General features: G+C 32.1%; 1 protein-coding gene and 1 pseudogene across 1 annotated transcript; one reads left to right on the top strand and one right to left on the bottom strand.

Moving 5' to 3' along the window:
- The first annotated feature begins 1,765 nt into the window (after positions 1–1,765).
- On the top strand, positions 1,766–2,729 carry LOC105798340 (uncharacterized). Its single transcript, XM_012628376.2, has one exon. It carries the CDS (start codon positions 2,179–2,181, stop codon positions 2,623–2,625), a length of 447 nt encoding a protein of 148 aa, XP_012483830.1. The 5' UTR covers positions 1,766–2,178; the 3' UTR covers positions 2,626–2,729.
- Positions 2,730–2,882: 153 nt separating this feature from the next.
- On the bottom strand, positions 2,883–10,275 carry LOC128032546 (calcium-dependent protein kinase 29-like; annotated as a pseudogene).
- Positions 10,276–22,685: the final 12,410 nt, after the last annotated feature.

Here is a 22,685-nt window from a genome sequence, read left to right as displayed (position 1 = left end):
ATAATAAAGAATAAGGCAAATGAATGCGGAAGCGGATCGTAAAGTTTGTCAAAGTCGCGGATTTGACTTGAGGCTCTAGACATTCTGAAAGAAATTTAGATTTTGAAACAACTTGAAACACAAATGAATCCCAATCAGATAAAAAAAATAAAGAGAACAATTAAAAATAAATAATCAAAATGAATAAAGTAGAATAATGAGATCAAAGATTAGAGTAACAAAAAAGAAATTAAAGAAGATTAATGGAAAAGATGGAATATCGCATGTAGAAGTCCTAAAAAGCCATGGAAATAAGAAGAATCCATAATTCTCTTCAAGCGGTTTTAATTTCCCCTTCAAGATAGAAACCTTGACAAGAAAATGTTTGAAGATGATCTCCACAATCTAAAAGATTGTTAAAAACTCTTCTAAAAGAAACTTGAAAAGAAAAACTTAAATAGAATTTATTAACTTAAAAGAGAAATATAATAATTATCAATTGTCTAATTTGTGTACAATGCAAAGGTCTATATATAGGCTAGCTAAATAAATCTAAATAAAACTCTTAAGTATACTATAACTCTAATTAATCTAGATAAGAAGTAGTTTTAAATTAAACTTTCTTATTGACATAAAACTCCTAAATAACTCAAACTACATAATAATTATTAAAAATTTGGAATAATAAAATAATAAAAGTTGATAAATACAATATTTGACTCATATATAATAAAAATTAAGCCCAAAATCTGAATTCGATATGATTTAAACTTGAATTAAAAGCCCGAAACTCGTAATTCTCGTCATAATCCCGTTCAGAAATTCTGCTTGCGCAGTCTTCACTAAAAAAGTCATAATTTGAGTTTTTAACTCAAAATTGAATGATCCAAAGTGCGTTTCAAAGCTGAGAGATAGATCTTCAAACGCCTTGAAGACATCTCAACCTAGAAATGCCAGGATCCCATCCAAAAAGTTGTCGCAAGTCTGCTGATTTCCCAAACTTGAAAATTGTCGGCTTTGGTGAATGGAATTTAATAAATCTCACCCCATCCATGCATGTATCAAATGTGGTCATATTTGGAGTGAAAGATTTGTGATTTTTGTAGTTAGTCTCGCATTTTATCTGGTGCTAAGGTGGTGCATATTAGTCAGTTCATGGATCAATGCATATTGTGTTTTCTTTTCATACTGCAAGGTGCTTGCACTTATCAGTAAGGATTGTGGTAGGTTTTCTTTAAAACGGTTGAGTGGAGCTCATCAATGAAATTTGTTGGGATTGTTTGTGTGCTGGTGTGTAGATGATTTGAAAATGGATTTTGATTGAAATATTCAGGTAATATCTAAATGCATGGCATGGTTGGAATTAGGGATGTAATTAAACCAAAGAGGTTGTTGTATAATACAAAGTAGTTACGAATGGTTAAGGTGTTGCATTAGAAGATGTTGACTATTTGTGTTGTTTTCTTCCTTATAAGGAAAACAGTATATTTGCCTTTTTGATCGTATAGTGAGTTTTCTTTCAAACTTTCATATTTGAATAAAGGTGACAAATAAAATCCTTGCACACAACGCTGTTTGAGAACCTATTACTACACATTCTATGTCTTAAAAACCCTAACTCATTCCGATCTGTGGCGCCCTTTTTCATTATTCCATTTATTCTTTGTTTTTTCTTCTTCTTTTTCTTTTATTATTCTCCCTTTCCTTTTCTTTGCTTAGTTCCTCAAAAGTTACTATTTTTTTTTAAAGAGTTTCCCTTTAAGCTGAACTGGTTACTTAGTACTTCTAATTGTATGTAATCCTTGGTACTTTGGATTCTAGCTTAGAGCCAAGGCAATGTCAGTTTAATTCTTTTTTCCTTTTCAAAATTCAATAATTTTGCTATTTTGATTGTGGTGTGCAAAAATGAAAAGAATTTTGTAGCAGCTTTTCCAATCCCAGATACTTCTTTTTTACTTTCCTTTTGGTTCTGTAATGTTTATGAGGTCTCACATATAAGTTTTGTACTGGCTTAGGGCTAGGGTCTAGGGTTCAATTTGTTATTATCCCTTAAATATATATGGATCAAAGCTTAGAATTATTTTGGGCCTGAAACAAAAACACCGACCCAATTCTCTTATTGTTTCGTGTTGAACTCCACCATTTATGGCTGTCAAACAGCACGGAAAATAAGCTTGTGAGAGAAATAAAGTAAAAAGGATGATCGCGTACCTACGAAGATGTCCAAATTTAACTATCCTATGTGGAACCGATGTTGTCTTCCTCCAGCGTTTTCTACACAATGGTCCGGACACCGTGGAAGAGCTTCTTGACAGACACGTAGTGAAGGAGAAATCCCTAGAGGATGAGGAAGAGTCGCTGAACCGACAGCGCCTCACCAGCACTCGACGAGAGGCACTGAGTCTCTACCGCGACATCCTTCGAGCCACCCGATTCTTCATGTGGCCCGATTCTCGGGGCGTTCTGTGGAGGGACATATTGAGAGAGAACGCGAGGAAGGAGTTCGAGGAAGCTCGCTTCGAGAAGGATCCGGAAGTTGTGACCCGATTGCTTATCGGTGGGCGTGATGCGGTTGAATCCGCATTGGAGAAGCTAGCCGAGAAGCAGAGGCATCAGATTCAGAAGGAGCGGGGAGATGGTCGGTGATGATTGATTCATTTCTTTACTCTCTCTGATTTTGAATTTGATTATCCTTTCAATGAAGAACAAATGTTGTGTTTCGGTCTTATAAAAATTGATTCATTTCTGAACTTATGCGTTAGCCTTGTTCGATTGTGATTCCCGCATATCCAGAAGTTGGTTGATGAGAAAATTGAGAGGAAATCAAAGTTCGATTTTACTGCAGTGTTCCTTTGTATGTTGGCGTCGATTGAACATTGAATTGAAGGGGGGAAACAAATGTTCCTTTGCATTGCCTCCATGGCAGTTTGCTGAACTTGTAACCAAGCATAGAAGTTTATAATTTGGTGCCAAATTGGCAAATGTAAGTTAATCAACCCAGAAAGTGAATCCAAATATAATAATATTGGTAATAATGATTGTTATCTAATCCCATCCAAATAAACGAAATGAATTGTTTAGCTTCAGCATCATAACAGATGAGGAGTATTGAAGATGGAAATAAGTTTGCAACAAATGCAGCAGCCATTGCCGACTAAAGAAAGCCCTTAGTTGTTCATCTGTCTTTGCCAATTGCCATCCCCATCATGAGTTCCCCTTTTCATCATGGCTACAAACTCCTCGTGGTTGATCCTCCCATCATATCCAACCAATCATGTCAAGCAAAAAAACTAACAAACAAACTATTTGTTTTAAATAAAAGAAGCAAACGAAAATCCTTCTCAGTATCAGCATCCTCTATTGTAGCCTCATCTCCCATTCCGTACCGTGTCATAGCTTGTCTTAGTTCATCTCTTGTAATAAACCTGAATGAAAGGAAGAATAATAGGCAGAGTCAATCAATCAAGTAATATAATGTTCAAAACCGAAAAAAGCAATAGTGCAATATAATAACCCACTGTTATCCTTGTCAAAGAATGAAAAGCCTTGACTATTTTTTCTTCCCTCTCAAGCCTATGTCGATGCATTGTAGCAGCTATGAATTCGATGTAATCAATGAATTCCACTATTGTCAACATCAGCCTGACAGAATGGGGTTCAGGCATTCGGAAGTTGCAGCTTGTTTCATTATTATGGAAATGGTTACTTTTATATATAAATAACATAATTTGGATGGTGGAGGGAAGGGATTATATAATTGGATAAAATCTTACAGCGTCCATAAGTTGCTTTATTTCATTTTCAGTTAACTTAGATCCCAAGCGAGCTAATCCTTCCCTGAGTTCTCCTAGTGTTATTGTAACACTTCCATCAGTGCCGATGTTTTTGAACATCTGTTGCAAGCACTTGATCTCTTCTTCCGTTGATAGGCTTTCTGCAAACCATATTTACAGACAAAAATATCAGCTTGTGGGAACATAAAACAGAGAAAAAGAAATTTGTGCTTTTATGGTCGAGTAAATTTATCATAGAGTGAGCTTGTTCATTACTCTGAACTGCTTCAACCTACTAAGGACAGCACTATCAATAGGTTTGTCAGATGCATCACCACCCTCTTTCAGCCATGGATGTTCTGGTTCATATTCACAAAATGTAAACATTAGTGGCACATATCTAATAATTGTGTTCTTTAGTAAGGATTGAACCAATGTTCAATGCTGCCAATCCAACTATTCCCTTTTTTCATTATTTTGAAGGGTTTTGTCTACAGAAAGCTTAATGGTTTTACCTAGAGCTTGAGCAGCAGTGATCCGTTTCTTAGGATCTCTTGCTAGCATCTTTCTGATGAGGTCCTTTGCACCTTCAGATATAGATGGTCATGGCAAGCTTTTCAAGTCAAGATTACCTTCTAAAACCGCTTAAAAGATTTCTTTCTCAGTCTCTGCAACAAACTTATCATCAACAGTTGAAAAGGTATCACAACCAAAAGAACTTATCTGAAAAACAAAATAAGTTTCCACGTACATATCAACCCAAAATGGAGACACACCGCTAAGAAGAATGTATAAAATGACACCAGCACTCCACACATATATCTCCTTGCCATATTTCTGGTTTAACAACTCTGGTGCAACATAGTATGCAACAAGGTGTTTATGTCACGGACTGCGGATCAAAACCTGTGACTATTGCGCATAGAATACTCCATAAATGTCAACTTAACTTATTAAATGTGAATCATTTAACCCGCTTTAACTAACCCGACTCGTGGAATTAATGGAGAAACCTATCTACTTAAAGTCTTGGTAGTCTAGTGAAACACTTTAGTCAAACTAAAGTTACCAAGGTAAATAAGGTAAATCCTAAATGGATATTGTATAGAGTTTAAATCCTTTAGAACTCTCAATTGTATATAAAATTTAATCTTGAACGTCGATATAATTCAATCTGTACCGTTGATTTCGAGGAGCTCGACTATAAGTAGAAGTCTCCCCCTTCATTTGTTTTCATCCCATTATATTCAATTATTCTTGAGTTAAGAATATATTGATAACATTTACTCAAATACGTGGTATGCATTGTTTTCTTGTGGTTTTTCAATACTTTGTTGCTTATTTCGTTTCGAGTTGCTTTCACTATATTTTTCGATGCCTTAATGATAAAAGAGTGAAGCAGAAGAGGCAGAAGGAGGATCGTATTCAAGTTGTTCGACTCGAAAAAGAAATATTTGAATTTGACTTGAAAAGAAAACACCAAATAAATTTAGAAAAACAACGAAAACAAACATAACTAAAATAAAAGATTTAAGAACAAAGAATAAATAAAAATAATAAATAAATCATGAAAATTAGAAAAAAAACAAAGTGGAAGATGGAATGAATAAATCGATGGATATAATGGATAGATGGATAAGTGTCCAATTGAACCAAAGATATAAATCCCAACAAACTCAATTAATGACTCTAATCAACCCTCTAAGAAATAATTCTTGGAAAATCGGAGTATGGAGAATGAATTCCTATGAGTCCTTGAAAAATATTGAGAAAAAAACTACTAAAAATCATAAGAAAAATCTTGCACAAACTAACTCTCGAGTTGAAAACTATATTAATGAATACAATTGTGTCTCTAATGAACAATAAAGAGGCCTTTATATAGACTACCAAATGAAACTCTAAATAATGCTAAAACTCTAATTAATCTAAATAAGAAATAGTTTTAAACTTAACTTTCTTGTTAACGATAAATATAAAAATCCTAAATAACTTAAAATACTTAAAAATATAAAAAATTTGGAATAAATAAATAATAAAATAATAAAATCTAATAAATACAATATTGGGCTCATATGTAATAAAAATTAAGCTAAAAATCGAACCCAATATGATTTGAACTCAAATTAAAAGTCCGAAACTCGTAATTTCCTTAATAATCCCATTCAGAAATTCTTTTCATGCAATCTTCATTAAAACAACCATAATATGAGTTCTCAAACTCAAAATCTAGTGATTCAAAATGAGTTCCGAAACTAAGAGATAGATCTTCAAATTTTGTGAAGATATCTTAACCCAAAAATGTCTAGATCCCATTCAAAAAGTAGTCGCAAGTCGATTCATTTTCTAAACTTGAAAATTGGCATCTTTTTGAATGGAATTTAATAAATTTCTCCCCATTCGTACATGTATTGCTTAGAGAATTTTCGGGATAATTTTCATCTTTCGAGAGCTAGGCAAACTTAGGTGCATTTGAAGCAAAAAAATCGCCTAAGGTCGCATGGATTGCAAGACTAAAGGTCTAGGCTTGTGACAGTTGGTATTCGAGCTAAGGTTATGAAGACACCATTTGGGATGTTGGAAGGAGTAGATGAGAAAGAGCCAATGGAGACTTGTAGGAGGGCTAAGAAAGTAAGCCAATCGAGGGATATGTTGTTAGCTTTAGATGATAGGTTCCCAAACTTGAGGGCTTTATGAGTGATGTGAAGGAGACCCTCAAGAAAGATGATGGGCATACCACAGAGCTGGAATCAAGGCATGTTTAGCTCAAGGATCAAGCGGTAGAGTGTAACACCCTTTACCCGACCCGAATTACCGAATAAAGATATTGAAGTTACAACACAAAACACTAACAGAAATTTAGACTACCATCGAAAACTTTATTTAAAAAATATTTATTATTTATTTTGAACTATTCTTTAATATAAAATAGGATATTAAAGAATTGCATTCTAGTACTAAACAGTAAACTACGTTACAATATAAAATTTTATTTAAAACAGACTCTTTATGGTGTAGGGTACTATATGTCGCCATACACCTATTGTAACAATTCGATTTAGACCCTATTCGAAATAGTGATTTCGGGACCACAAATCTGAGTCAAAAAAATATTTTAATATTATTTTTGGAGTCTATAGTATGTTAATTTATGTGTGTGAAAGTTTCGTTTGAAAATTTTATCGTTTGTGTGCTCGATTTAATTAAAAAGATTTAATTGCGTAAGGTGCAAAATTAGCATGATATTTGTAAAGGTACCTATTTGTTATGATTTTTATTATATGGAGTCCTTATGTTGTAATTTAATCATTAGAATTATGCATGGACAAAAATAGACAACCATTAAATAGTTTTCTAATTAAATCATTAAGGTTAAAATTGTAAAATGTATATTAATATGTATTAAATAAAACAAAAAATAAATGGCCATGCATGTGTTCATCTTTCTTGGCCGATTCTAAGAAGAAAAAAAATAAAGCTTTGGAAGCTTTAAACATTCATCACCTTTGGGAGCTTAATTCGGGTATGTGTTTTGCTCGGTTTTTAATGATTTTTACGTTTTTGAGATCATTGCTTTGAATACTAGCTAGCCCATGCTTGAATTTTGAATTTGATGATGTATGCATGAATTGCCATTGTTGATAGCTTGATGATTTTTGTGTTTAATGATGAAAAATAAAAATATATTGTTAGGTTATTATGTTTAATTAAGTGATTTTTGGTAAAAATGTGTATTAAGGATTAAATTGTAAATTTTATAAATTGAGGGGTCAAAATGTGAAATAAATTAAATAAATGGGCTGCTATGAACCTTAGTAAAATTCGGCTATACCAGAGTTTAGTGAAATTATGTGTATTTTGTGTTTTGTGAAATAGAGACTAAATTATAAAAAATGTGAAATGTTAGGGGCAAAAGTGTAATTTACCCATTTATGTGTTTATGGATGAAATTGAATGAATATGTTGATAAACAAGTCAAATTTGTATTAATTTAGATCAAGAAAAGAGGAAATCGGAATTGGATCAGAGGAAATCTAAAGTTGTTGAATAGTCGTCCCGGTTGTTTGTCTTCGTCCGAGATAAGCACATAAGTAAATAAATGTCGTTAAATTTGAATGTATATATTTTATAAGTGTCGAATTGAATTATTACAAATGTATGTGTATATGCCAAATTGGATTAAGCGTGGGAGTATTACTTATGAGTTTGAATCGATCGAATTATGATGTCCAAAAGCCCTGTACGAACCTTAGGAATAGTTAGGATACATATGTCATGACATAGGATTCCGATATGTAATTACGTGTAAAACCATGTCTAGGACGTTGGCATCGATTTGTAATTTAAGTGTAAGACCATGTCTGGGACATCGGCATCGTATATGAGTTCGTGTAAGACCCTGTCGGGGACAGTGGCATTGATAGTTGATTACATGTAAGACCATGTCTGAGACGTTGGCATTGTACGAGCTTTTTGAGTTATCCGAGTATCCTATTTAATTCCAAAAGGCTCAACGAACAATATCGAGTTAAGATCGAATGTGAAAACGAGCTAAATGGTTCAGGTACGTACGAAGTTAAATGATTATTAAAGTAAGGTAAGTATAGTATTTGAGATGAAGATATGAAATTTGTTTGTTATAAAAGGCTGCTTATATGTACATGTGATTATTCTTATTCGGCCAAATGACATTATAAGGTTAATGTTCATGTGATGATATATGAATTTGCAAGCATGATAAATGTATATGTGGTTAAGGTTTTCTTGATTTGGCCTAGCTTAATTGAATTATGTATGATATTGAAATGATTTAATTGCTTTTGACTTACTAAGCTATTTAAGTTTACTCTGTGTGTGTTCGTTCGTTGTTTTATAGATTTTGGAAGCTAGTTACGAGCTCGGGGATCGTCAGAGAAATCTGTCACACTATCGATTACTATTTCGGTATTTTTAAAAGTTTGAATTACGAACCTATGACATGTATAGGTAGTACTTGTTTTGGTTGGTTTTGAAATTGTAAATATAAAGCCATGCGAAAATGGCTAGAAATGATGCTTATGTTTTTGTATGTTCGGTCATGGTATAAGTTCATGATGGAAAATTATGTTTCATGGTATATATGTATGTGACGTGCTTAGTATATGATTTCGGCATGAAGTAGTGAAATACTTATGGCTTATGATTAGTTCATTTTGGTAAGTTTGATATATATATATATATATATATATATATATATATATATATGGTAGAATTTGCAAATATAGATTGTTATAACTCGGCTCAAGTGAATTTGGTATGGTTGATGAATGTGTTTTAGTTGTGATTTTGTTGGCTCATTATTGTAATGTATAATTTGTATTATGAATTAGTTTAGAAGTGATAAATGATGTGATTATTTGTTCGATTAATGATAGGTTGATTGAATATGTATATATATAAGTATGACATATTTGTTAATGAATGAATTGTTGGCAAATTAATTAATTATGTGTATGTAATTTTAGTATGCATAATTAGCATGTGATTGGATGTATTTTTTTAGTTGTTATTTGTACTCAAGATAGTTCATTTTAAATATGGTCATATAAGTATAGATTTGTGATAATAAAAGAAGTATATTTAATCAAATGTGTTTAATAAATTTGGTTGTGTATATGAAATTGTGGCATGAATTATAGCATATGGAATTGACATGGTTTGAATCGGTTAAAGTGCTTGGAAAATGGCTAATGTTAGACAAGTGAGTAATTTATGAACTAGTCATATTTGCATTTGAAATTCGGCCGTTTAGAATTGCTTGTTTGTATTTGTATAATTTTGCCTATTTAGCTGTGAGGTATAATTCAACTTAGGTTAATATGTGCAAGTAGGAAAGCTTATAAATGAATGTACCCCATAATTGTTAGACAATAGGTTTGGTGATAGATATATAAAGTATATGTAATATGATATGTTATATATATATATATATATATATTTATTAGTGAGTTCGTCAAAGAGAGTAAATAAATAATGTGGATATGTTTAGATTTCTAAAGTATGATTAGTATATGTTTTATAAATGGTAAATCATGTTGATTTATGTTTGGTTAAGTAAAGCATATGTACGAATGTATAAGTTGAGGACTATATGGTTTGACTCAGTAATTATGGAACATGTTTAATTTATTAGCAATGTATGTCAGTTTTGAGCTGTGTTTAGTTCGGTAATGCCTTGTAACCCTAATTCAGTGGTGGATACGGGTTAGGGGTGTTACACCTATGATGTCCTCTGTATGCATAATATCCCAACTTACTACTACCCTGACGCATTTTTGGCTTGGTCCCTCTTGACGCTCAATCTTACAACAGAACCTGAAATATAAACAAACACCTGTAAGTTCAAACGAACTTAGTGTGTTTAAATTCCAAATTACCTTGAAGTAATTCCAATTGAATTCACCATATTGAAGGCTTTGGATTTCATCTCTGTCTTTGACAGATACTTTCTCACACCGGTGTATACATATTCATCCACTTCCATGTTTGACTAGTCTATTCACCCTTTTGACAGATACTAGATTTCATAAATTAATACATACCTTATTTCCTTACTTGGAAAACAAATGTATTCCTCAGAAGAATGTCCAAATGTAACATCCCTAATCCGTATCCATTGCCAGAATAGGGTTACAGAGCATTATCGAGGTTTACAGATCAATCACACAGAAATTTCAAACGTTTCATTACATATCAATATTCGTAATAAAACCAATCAAAATCATATATATTTTCCTTTAAATGAGCCCTCAAAGCCAGAAATACATATTAGAAACAAGTTGGGACTAAATCAGAAACTCAGAGAATTGTTCAAAAATATTTAAAACTTTCAGCACTGCAAGGGTCATACGGTTGTGTGGCCAGGCCATGTGACTCACACGGTCAGAAGACATGCCCGTGTCTCAGGCCGTATGGGCATTTGAAATAGGGACACACGGCCGTGTCTCATCCCGTGCTTGTGCTCGTGTAACTCTCTAACTTGGGTCACACGGCCAAGTCACACACTTGTGTGTTAAGCTATATGAACATACTGACTTGCATTATTAAGAAGATACAGGGGACACATGACCGTGTCACTTGGCCGTGTGTCACACACGGCTGAGACGCACACCCATGTCTCTACTCGTGTGGACGAAAATAGGTCATTTTCTAAACCACATTTCTTACCCAAATTGACACCAACTATAACACCCCATACCCGGCCTAGACATTATGGCCGAATCCGGGAGTATTACGAAGAAGGGTTTTGAAATCGATGATACTTTGATAAAACGTCCAAGTTATAAATCGTATTCATTTATTTATTTATTACTAAAACCGTTACATATTATCCTTTAAATTTAACCAAATCATTTCGTAGCGGAAGTTTAAAAAACTGTTAAAATCAAAACCACGCTCGTGTTTTTAAAAATAACATTTGTTTGTGTGAAATCGATATTTTGTCAAATCATCACAGTTTGGAAATTATAACGCAACCAAACCAAAAATTTAAACCAAACAGTCCAAAAAGTCCGGAGAGTCCAAAAATTACAAAACTTTCACAAAAGCCAGAAATTTAAGTAAAAACCATGAAATAATATTAACTGAAAACAGTTTCCCATCGAGTGGTCACTGCTGAGCCTCCGTCGCACTGACCCGCTTATGCCTGTTGATTACCTAAACAGAACAGACAAACAGATGTGAGTTTACGTAAACTCAGTGTGTAACCCATCAGAGATAGACATGTAACATATGCAGAGTTTTATATACAGTCAGATACAGATCCGAACCTAAGTCCATCACAGAAATAGATATCAGAATCAGATGTACAGAATAGATAAACAGAATCCTACCCTCTCCTCTACATGTCATCTCCGCCCATCCCATCATACCACGTGGGGTTAAGAACACCCACCCATTCCTACACACTATATAGTGTCGATACGACACATAACATATAATATGTAGACAAGCTACCAGAATATAGGCAAAAAGTCACCAAACAGATTACTTCCTCCACATATACAATTCCCACCCCAAACACAGAGATACATAATACAGATGCAGTAATATCAGAATTAACATGCTTAACATGCTCGAATACAGATAGATACATACTTACACAGTATAGTCAGACATACATACCAGTATCCTACTCAGATTAGTCTATCAGAATATCAAATCACATGAAATAGGGTTTGGTTAGCCCTTACCGACCCTATGGTAGTCCCACAGTCAATCGGAATAACCCGAGCGACCCTAGAAAATTTTTTAGAATTTTGGGCCCACATGCTCGTATGGGCCCACACGCTCAGATTGGCCTTACCCCTGTGGCCCACATGGCATGGCCCAAAACCCACACGCCCAACTTGGCCTAGCCCGTGTGGCCCACATGGCCATAGTCACACTGTCACACGGTCGTGTCTTGCGCACGGCCACGCCTTCGTCGGTCACATAGCCGTGTCTCGCACATGGCCAACCACACGGCTGGCCACACACTTGTGTGGTGTCGATAGACTCCATTTTTGGCTTTCGCCAAAGCTCGATTTTTTGTGTTAGGAGTACACACCTGGTTCGATTTTGATGAAAAATCACTCCCGAGACCACCAGCACCTAAAAATAGAATAACCAAAACCCTTTTAGCAATCAAATTGCAAATCCATCCATAAAAAACTGAGCAACACGCACACACTTACCGCTACCAAACCCGATCACATACACCGATTAGACCGTTCGAGCGAAAACCACCGTTTCACTGTTTTCTTCTACACAATACGTTTACAGAGAATTAACTTCCCTTACTACACACATTTGGAATTCAACCGAAAAGAAAAACCAAAACAGCTTACTAAAATCGAAACCTATCGACAAGTGAAAGCCCCCACTTACCTGATCGCGCGTAAAACACCAAAATCCTGAAGTGCAGGCGAATAACAAAAAGGGGAGTGCAAAATTAAATAGGGGAAAACGAAAGAAAAATAGAAAAATGGAAGAAGGCAAAAACTTACGTCGAAATTTTTTTTGGAAAAGAGAGAATAGGAATAAAATAAAATAAAATAAAATACAAATTTGGATTAACTCCCCTTCTCATCCACTAATGACTTAATCCCCCAATATCCTACCCACTCAATCACTTGAATAAAATATTATCACCCCCTCTCACACCGGGATTCAAACACAAAATCTCGAGCACAAGACCTCCAGCAAACTAATTCCTTACCACTCGAACCAGCAGACTCATTCTGATATGGATTTACAAACAATTTTATATAAGCCCACCCAACAGGGATAAGGCTTGGATAAAAAATAACAAAATTTCCAAATGTGGGACTTGAACCCAAGACCTCATACACCCAAAACACTAAATCACATAAATAGATACATATTTGTGTCAAATTTTATAAAAATAGACTTAAATTATTAAAGGCGTTACACCAACCTAGCCTTAACAAATTGCACATCAACAAGTCATAACAAAGCATTCAACACAAGCTAAAATCAAATCTTAAACATGTATTATCACTGCATACAACAAATATGCCCCTAGGCACCTCAAATGACAACTTAAAAATATGTCAACCAAGTGTCCAAACTTACCTAATTAATTTACCTAACCAAGTTACCAAAGTTCACTATAATTCAAATACATACATACATATATCACTTATACTAACATCACAATTATGCCTTAATCTCTTACCAATATGTAGGTTGATTATATAAACAAAATATTATTCATAATATTTACATTAATTAAACTTTGAACAAGACCATACAAAAGCCTATACATGCCAAATAAATCGTATTTAATGTTTCAAAAACTACTAAAATAAACTGGATAGTGTAACTTGAGTGCCGATCCGATCGTCCAACCTTCTGAAAATCTACAAAGACATTAAACAATACAAATAAGCTTAATGAAGCTTAGTAAGTTTGACAGGTTAAACAAAAATCTTACCGAACTAACTATAATTAATTTAGATATTAAAAATCATCTATGACAATTCCCTGTCATTTACAACATCAATCGATAAATACATCTGTATTGAAATCAATAAAAATAAATAACATATCTTTCAAATTTAATAAATAAATCACCTTAATGAGATTTCTCCATTCGAAGAATGACTTATGGATAATAGTACATCGTTAATAGAAGCTCGAAAGCTAAACAGAAGCTCATAAGAGTTGATCTACCCAATTACGCCAAAAAAAAGTAAAACATGAAAGTTCGCAACAAATGCTGAACCCTGATTTACTTGGGTAAAATCCTGATATCTCCCTCCAATACCATTGTACACCAAATTATGAATGTACTCAAATCTCGCGTTCAATTCAAACTGAATATCCAATTCAATATTATAATTACAATAATAATTCATTTCTAACAATAGAATAAATGCATAATACCATTCATCAATTTATGCAAAATATTAAATTTTAACCGTACGAACTTACCTAGATTGAATTGTAGTAATTGTAGAAGTTCAGAGACTATTCCACTATTTTTCTTTTTCACTAGTATCTACGGGATCTTGAATTAGAATATAAAATTACTCATTTTTAGCACATGTTTCATTTCCAATTCATTTTACAATTAATACCTTTTTTGAATTTACATAATTACCTAAACTTTTACAATTTTTGCAATTTAATCCCTTAATTAATTAATCTATCAAATTAACTAATTTTCTCAATAAATAATCTATCCAAATATTGTAGGCCTTCAAACAGCCCCTAATAAACCCAAAATTCACTATCAAACCCTAATATTTTAACCTTTTCACAATTTAATCATAAAATCAATATTTAACAAAATCACTTTATAAAACCATCACACAACACAATAAAAGCTCTAAATCCATGTTATTCATAAAAAATCTAATATTTATCAATGGAAACTTTCAAAATTGTTAATAAAATTAAAATGAAGGTACAATTTAGTGAGACCTAATTGCAACAATCTTAAAAACATAAAAATTACAAGAAACGGGTAAGAATTGAACTCACATGAAGCAAAAATATGAGAAACCAACTTAAAGCTCTCTCTCCTATGGCGATTTAGGCCAAAATTGAAGATGAATTGCATAGAAAGCTATAAAATTCAATTTGTTGTTTTAATTTCATCAAAGTTACCATTTTGTCATACCATCACTTTATTTAACTATTTTATCTTCATATGCCGCCTCATCACTTTAATTTAGGCATATTTATTACTTAAGTCCTTTCTTATTTATTAATCAAGCCATTTAATCACTTAATTATTATAATTAGCAAGTTTTATACCTTTTTTCAATTTAGTCCTTTTTAATTAATTAACTATCGAAACGTTAAAATTTTTTAACTAAAACTTAATACCACCTTAATGAAACTTTGTAAATATATATAAAAATATTTACGGTTCGATTTATAGAAACGAGGTCCCAATACCTCACTTTCTAAAACCACTTGATCTAGGGTATTACCACTCGAACCTAATAAATCATTATAAAATATAAATTACCAATTCTAAAACCTTTTTAAAACTATTTTTGACTCGTAAATATTAAATAATAATATTTACGAACTTACTCACCGAATTTGGTGGCCTCAAAACTACGGTTTCTGACACCACTAAAAAATCGAGCTGTTACACAAAATAGAACCTCTTTCGACGGATTCTCACTCAGACAACACTGAATACTTTACCCAAGATGGTGTTCTCACAGATATTATTTTTGGCAGATAATTAAACTAATTGATCTTTTAAGAAGAACTTCATAATGACCTTACCTTTGAAAATTCTCATACTGATTCTAGTAATTATAATAATACCAATCAGATTGTATCTCAAATTGACCAAAAAATCATAACTTAAACTGATAATAAAATGTTCTAAATCAATTTAAAGAATTCAAGACAACTATGTTACAAATCACGAGAACACCCAACTTGACAAAACAACTTAGATTCCAAATGACCTCTATACATGACGTGAAAATCATTCAGATTTGGCGGTTACTAGATAACTCAAATTACTTCCTTAAATAACGTAGACGAACTTAGGGCTGTCGATCACTTACTTATTCATAGTTAAAAATACACCAAATTTTGTACACTGACAGACTAATATGGTGAATTCACCTTTCCCAAAACACTGTTGGAGACTCTTTTAGAAGTTTTACTTAAATCAAATTCAAATTTTGTCATAAGACCAACAAAGCTAAGAGATCATCAAACTTACCAATTCTCTATCATCACATTAGTTGGCAAAGAAGTCTCGAAGTTTACCCAGATCACGACACAAAAGCGTTCGACCAGACTTCTCCACAAGGGCGTTACAGATTACGTAACACAAATAACACAGAATAAGCCATGAAGACTTCATCGAACACGCCATCAAGGCATTACAGAACATGCACGAAGGCTTTCTTTATATAGGCAGAGTTTAGAGAGTTCAACTATGATTAAACTTAATCACTTTAATATTAAATTTAATCTAATAAAACATATTGAATATTTTTTAAACTTAGAAATACTTGTTTCTCCTTGGCTCTGATACCAGACTGTCTCGAGAATCTGAGGATCGGGTTTGGAATGAGATAATCGTACTTTGAAATTTGTAATAAAAATTTGATTATTGATTAAATTTTGAAAAGAAAAATAATTTAAAACTTAAATTTTTAAAAGCTTAAAAATTTGGAGAAAATTTGGAATTCTGGAGAAACGAGTTTTGATTTCTGAAATGGGTATCTCGAGTCGTCCCCTTCATTCTGAATCAGATAGCCTTTTATAGAGGGCTATTATCTCTTTACATCATTTGAACCGGGAATTTTTTTCTCTTACATCATTACATAATTGAGACTTTGATTAAAAATTTTCAGAGAATATATTCTCTGATTACCAAAATACAAACTACAGAGAATATTTACTATTCATGTGTCTTTTCTTGTAGGGAATATTTACTGTTTTCGCCAGAGAAAATTTCCTGTTCACTTGTCTTTTCTTGCAGGGAATATTTATAGTTTCCGCCAGAGAATATTTCATGTTCACTTGTCTTTTCTTGCAGGGAATATTTACTGTTTTCGCTAGAGAATATTTCCTGTTCATGCATCTTTTCTTGCTTCTTGGTCCTGGTGATGGTTACTGAAGTGGTATCATCTGCAAGATCCACCGTTTTGATTGAAGACTTTGAAGATTTCTCATCTTCAGATTCGGAGACCAATGAGCTGAGCATTTCAGCCATGAGTTTTTTGTATTCCTTCTTGGTCTTGGCTTGAGCTAACATCGCACTAGCTATTGACTTTGCTTGAAGGAATTTTGCTATGATTTGATCTGGGCTGCGGACTTACATAATCTTGGATTTTTGTTGAAAAAGTATCCAAATATTTTGAATCATATTTTTCATCATTAAACTTGTCCCACCATTTAGTTCTGTAGTTTCGAACTAGTAATGAAATTCCAGTATATTGATCTTGCTCATAAGAATAATTCCATGAAACAATCCAAGAAGTACACAGTTTTGAGAAAAAATGGATTGTCCTGTAAATGTGTTTCTGGTTTGGTTCAAGTTGAAATTTGTCAAAGAATTTGAAATGTCATCCATTGAAAAGTTCTTTTGCAAGTATATGTGGACATTTTTCTGAAAATTCTTCCTCTATAATAAGAATTTTTTCAAAATATTTGTTTGAAAAATATTGTGAGGATTTTTGTGTAGCAGTCTGTGAAGACACTGCTATTTCTTTTGGAAAAACATCTTGGAGAGATGTTTTTTTTAAAACATTTTTTGAGAGATTTTGGTTTGTGTAAAACAATCTCTTTATTTTTTGAAATCTTTGCCGCTTTAGGAGCAATTTGTTTGAGAGGAGTTTCTTCTGTCATTTGTGAAAAAGGCCAATGCTACTTCTGGGGATTGAGAAAGAGGCTTAATCCATTTTTTTGATTTGAGAACAAATTTCATTTGGATCTTGTGCATCTTGAACTATTGTATTTTTTGAGGATTTTGATGATGATGATGATTTCTCATTCTCTTCTTCATGGCAAATTTCATACCATGACTTAATTGGTTTTGAAGAAATTTAGGTTTTAGATGACTCTCCTATTTTCCCTTTCTTTTGTCTCGGAGTTTAGGTGGCATTTTTGAAGAATCTCTCTGGTGAGAAAATCACCAGTCTGGCATCAGAGCCAAGGAGGAGCAGGTATTTTTAAGTTTTTAAAATATTTAACTTATTTTCAATATTTTCGAGTTCTGGTTTAACTGTATTCATTAATGTATTATAATTTTGCTGAGTATTTATACACTGTCTGGTTAGCCATGGGTTAGGCGTGTCAATGACAAAATATCTCTTTAGGAAACTTTAATAATCCGAAAATTCAGATAGTAGAACCCTCTTGTAGGAAATAAGAAAACTAAGATTGTTTCATTTCATTTCCTTAGAAGAACCAATTCCTCTGCAAGCTTTGTTTCCAATCAATCCCAAGAGTCCGACCAAACCTCAAACAACACTATTAATTAACAAGAAGAACATTAGGAAAATATCCCCCAAAGATATGAACATTATGAAACCAAGTCTACAAGAAAACAACTTTTGAAAATTTAAATGCTTTTTGTAGTTATGTCATAAAAACAAAAGAAAAGAGTTTACCTATTGAAAAAGAATATGAAACAATCCAATTATTAGATAGAGTCGTCATTAATAAACTTAAAGAACAAAAATATAAATATATTCATTTTGGACTAGTCCAGGTTGGTGTCAAACTTCTTAGTGTTGAAGCCACTAAAAATATCTCAATTTTAATTGTCTTAAGAGACCAAAGACACATCATGTCTAATGACTCATTATTAGGAACTATAGAAATAAGCCTATGTATAGGCTCAATACATTTTAATTGTTATCCAATTTTTATGGTTTCTTTGATTGACAAAAATATTTTACAATCTTTGACTCTACAAATACATACTCATAACTACAAAATGCTTCCTGGTACGGAAGTAGTAACATTAGTATTCTGTTGTTAATACTAAGGCTTTACTCCAAAGCCCAAAAGGAGAAACCCTCTTAATAGAAACAGATACTTCAAGGTCTCATACCACAATCCCAAGAACAATACAATGGCATGAAATAAACCTTCTTGATTAGTGGAAACTTGAGGGAGCTACAGACCTTGTGGCACCAACTCCCATAAGAAACACTTCATTAAGTGAAATCTCTCAACACCAAGATGGCACAGTTGAATTAATATTCAACAGGCCACAAAGAATGCCTCCAAGATATTCCTTCAAAATAGGGAGTACCAGCATAGCTTTTAGGAGGTTAAATTTAGAAGAAGAGTCAAATCTAGAAACACAAACAACATACTTTAGGACAGCTAGAGCCTCTGTCTCTTCTATCCCAACAACATTTAGAACCAATTTACAAGGAATAGATAATTCCTCAAATATAGCTCAACCTATCTTTGCCAGACAGGAAGAGAGTCCCCAAAATTCACCTCATATGTCACCAACATATTCATCAATGACTAATAATGCAAGGTAAGGAGAAAATTCAGAAATATTTGTTTTAGAAAAAACTTTTGAGATAAACAAAAAATGTTGTAGAAAACATTTCTATTCCAAAAAAAATAAGCAAAAAAGCGAAGGTTACTTTAAAAAATATAATGACAAAAAAGAAAGCATTCTTCAAGAATATTATGAATTTATGAATACCCATAAAATCCATATAAAATTCTTTGAATGGTTTGAAGAATATTATTCAGAATCTGTTAGTACAATAAAACATAATACTAGATGGCAGCCTAATAAAGGAGAAGTTGAATCTCGACATCCCCCTTTAATGGAGGTTCAATATCTTCACAAAAATACTAGAATAAAAGCAAATCCTTTAAGAATGAGAGCTCCTGATGCAGGAGAACAAATCTCATCAAAAGATGTTAAAATGATAGTAGAACAAAATAACTATACAAATATCAGCATTCATACAATAGGAAAACAATTAGATTATATTGAGAATTTGGTAGAAAGTCAACCAATTAGGAAAGAACCAGTAAAAAAGATAACAGAAAAAGTTTTAAAGAACCAATATTCACACCTTACGAGATTCCAAAACCTTTCCAAAAAACCCAAAATGATTTCTTAACAAAAATCCAAAATAGATTTGATGCTTTACAAGTCTGAATTAATTGCACCTGATACCCCAATACAAGCCCAACATTCAGTAAATACATTACACCAATCCTCCCAATTTGACTCTGACCAGTCAGATGAACAACAAATTAACAAGATGGCTTGGAAAGAACCAAAAAGATTATATTATCCAAAAAATACTGCACCTGATCTTAATATAGAAGAAAAACATGTTTTCCAGAATAAGTACAATGCTAATACAATTTATGAATGGAATATAGATGGAATGTCTGAATACAATATTCTTAGTTTATTACAACAAATGACAATGTTTTCAAATGTTTATAAAACCCAAAACCAAAATGGATTAATCAGTGATCATGCTATAGCTAATCTTTTAGCTGCTGGATTTACTGGTCAATTAAAAGGATGGTGGGATCATGCACTCACTAAAACCCAACAGGAAGAAATTTTAAAAGTAATAAAAAGGGATGATCAATGAAGAATTATTTTAGATGAACAAGTAAGGGAAATCCAAGATGCAGTAGCAACTTTAATTTTCTCAATCTTTAAACACTTTATAGGAGATCCTTCTCATCTTAAAGATAGAAATTCATAACTATTATCAAATTTAAAATGCAAAAAATTAACTGATTTTAAATGGTATAAAGATGTCTTTATGACTAGAGTTATGCAAAGATCTGATAATCAACAACCGTTTTGGGAAAAATAGTTTCTAGCAGAACTTCCCACTTTATTAGGAGAAAAAGTTAGAAACCAAATAAGAGAAAATTACAGAGGTATTATTCCATATGAAAAGCTTACATATGGTGAACTAATTAGTTTCACCCAAAAATAAGGATTAAAAATTTGTCAAGATTTAAAATTACAAAAACAACTTAAGAAAGAAAGATATTAATGTAGAAAGGAATTAGGATCATTCTCGCCACCAATTTGATATTAGAAATGAACCTTCTTCTTCAAAAACATGTTGCCTGTAGAAACCAAAAATAGGAAAAGAACATTTCGAATATTATAAAAACCTAAATATAGAAAATACGAAAAATGAAAGAAATAACAAAAAAGAAAAGCAAAATTGATAAAACAATAAAATGTTATAGATGTGGAAAACCAGGACATATCTCAAAATATTGTAAAATTAAAAGAAAAATCAATAATTTAAATCTAGATGAAGAAATAGAACAAAAATTAAATGAGATCCTATTAGAAACAACTTCTTCGAAAATGATACATCTACCAAACAGATGAATTACAAATAGACAAATTACATACAACATCCCAATCTTACGATGATGAAAATGAACCTCAATTAATATGTTAACCAAAGACCAAGAATTTATGATTGAAATTATTGATAAAATTCAGGACCCGAACTTAAAAGAGAATACCTTTGAAACTAAAATCCTCATTAAAAGAGAAACCGAAAAAGAAAAAGAAATTATTTCTAGTCAATCACAAATGTCTAATATACAAGATATAATATTTAATAAATATGAAAAAATAAAACTAAGACAAATTACAAATTCTGAATTACAGGTAGAAATAAAACAAATTAAATTAGAACTTTCTCAGCGTAAAATGGAACAACAAGAAATGAAAAAAACAAATGCAAACCTTAAAACATGAAATCTCAGAAAAAAGTTCGTTAGAAACTAAACCCGAACCTGAAGAAAATACACAGGAATATATGATGGTTTTAACTGAAGTATCTAATCAAAGATATTTAATAAAAATAAATATTATCATAAACAATGAATTTCAATTAGAAACAATAGCCCTTTTGATATAGGAGTGGACTAAAACTGCATTAAAGAAGGAATAATTCCAACAAAATATTATGACAAAACATCATAATCTCTTAAAGCTACAAATGGTAAAAACTAAAATTACTTACAAAATTCCAAATACGAAATATCCAACAAAGGTATAAAATATCAAACATGTTTTTAATGGGAAAAGATATTACCCAAGATGTCATATTAGGAACCCCATTCATATCCTTACTCAAACCACAGTAAAGTAACAAATAATTCTATCTCCACCAAAGTTTTAAACACTAAAGTAGAATTTCTTTTGTAGAAAACCCAAAATAAGAAATCTCAACTTATTAAAATCTTTATCCATCCATAATGGGCAAATCAATAATTTAATTAATTATAAACAAAAACAAATCTCTTTTCTAAAAGAAGGAATATGTTTTAAAAAGTTGACTGAACAATTAGAAAAAAGAGAAGTACAAAAAAGGATAAATCAAATCAAAGAACAAATAGAATCGACAATTTGTTGTGACATTCCTAATGCTTTTTGGAATAGGAAAAAACACGAAGTAACATTACCATATGAAAACAATTTTGATGAAAGACAAATACCCACAAAAGCAAGACCTATACAAATGAACAAAGAAATGGAAGAATTTTGTAAAAAAGAAATACAGGACCTTCTTAATAAAAATTTAATTAGAAAAAGCAGTTCTCCTTAGAGTTGTTCAGCATTTTATGTGATAAAAAATGCAGAACTCAAAAGAGGAACACCAAGATTAGTAATTAATTACAAACCTCTCAATCAATCCTTAAAATGGATTAGATACCCAATACCAAATAAGAAATATTTGCTACAAAAACTTTGTAATACAAATATTTTCTCAAAATTTGACATGAAATCTGGATTTTGTCAAATCCAAATAAAAGAAGAAGAAAGATATAAAACGACATTTACTGTACCATTTGGACAATATGAATGAATGTAATGCCTTTTGGATTAAAAAATGCTCCATCCGAGTTTCAAAGAATAAT

The sequence above is a fragment of the Gossypium raimondii genome, chromosome 9, assembly GCF_025698545.1.
Source record: "Gossypium raimondii isolate GPD5lz chromosome 9, ASM2569854v1, whole genome shotgun sequence".
NCBI classification, from domain to species: Eukaryota; Viridiplantae; Streptophyta; class Magnoliopsida; order Malvales; family Malvaceae; genus Gossypium; species Gossypium raimondii.
Note: the sequence above shows the minus strand (reverse complement) of the source record. Positions and strands in the feature narration are given on the sequence as shown.

Bases quoted from the DNA above. Each gene is read 5' to 3' on its own strand.
- LOC105798340 (XM_012628376.2), top strand. From the start codon at position 2,179: ATGATCGCGTACCTACGAAGATGTCCAAATTTAACTATCCTATGTGGA.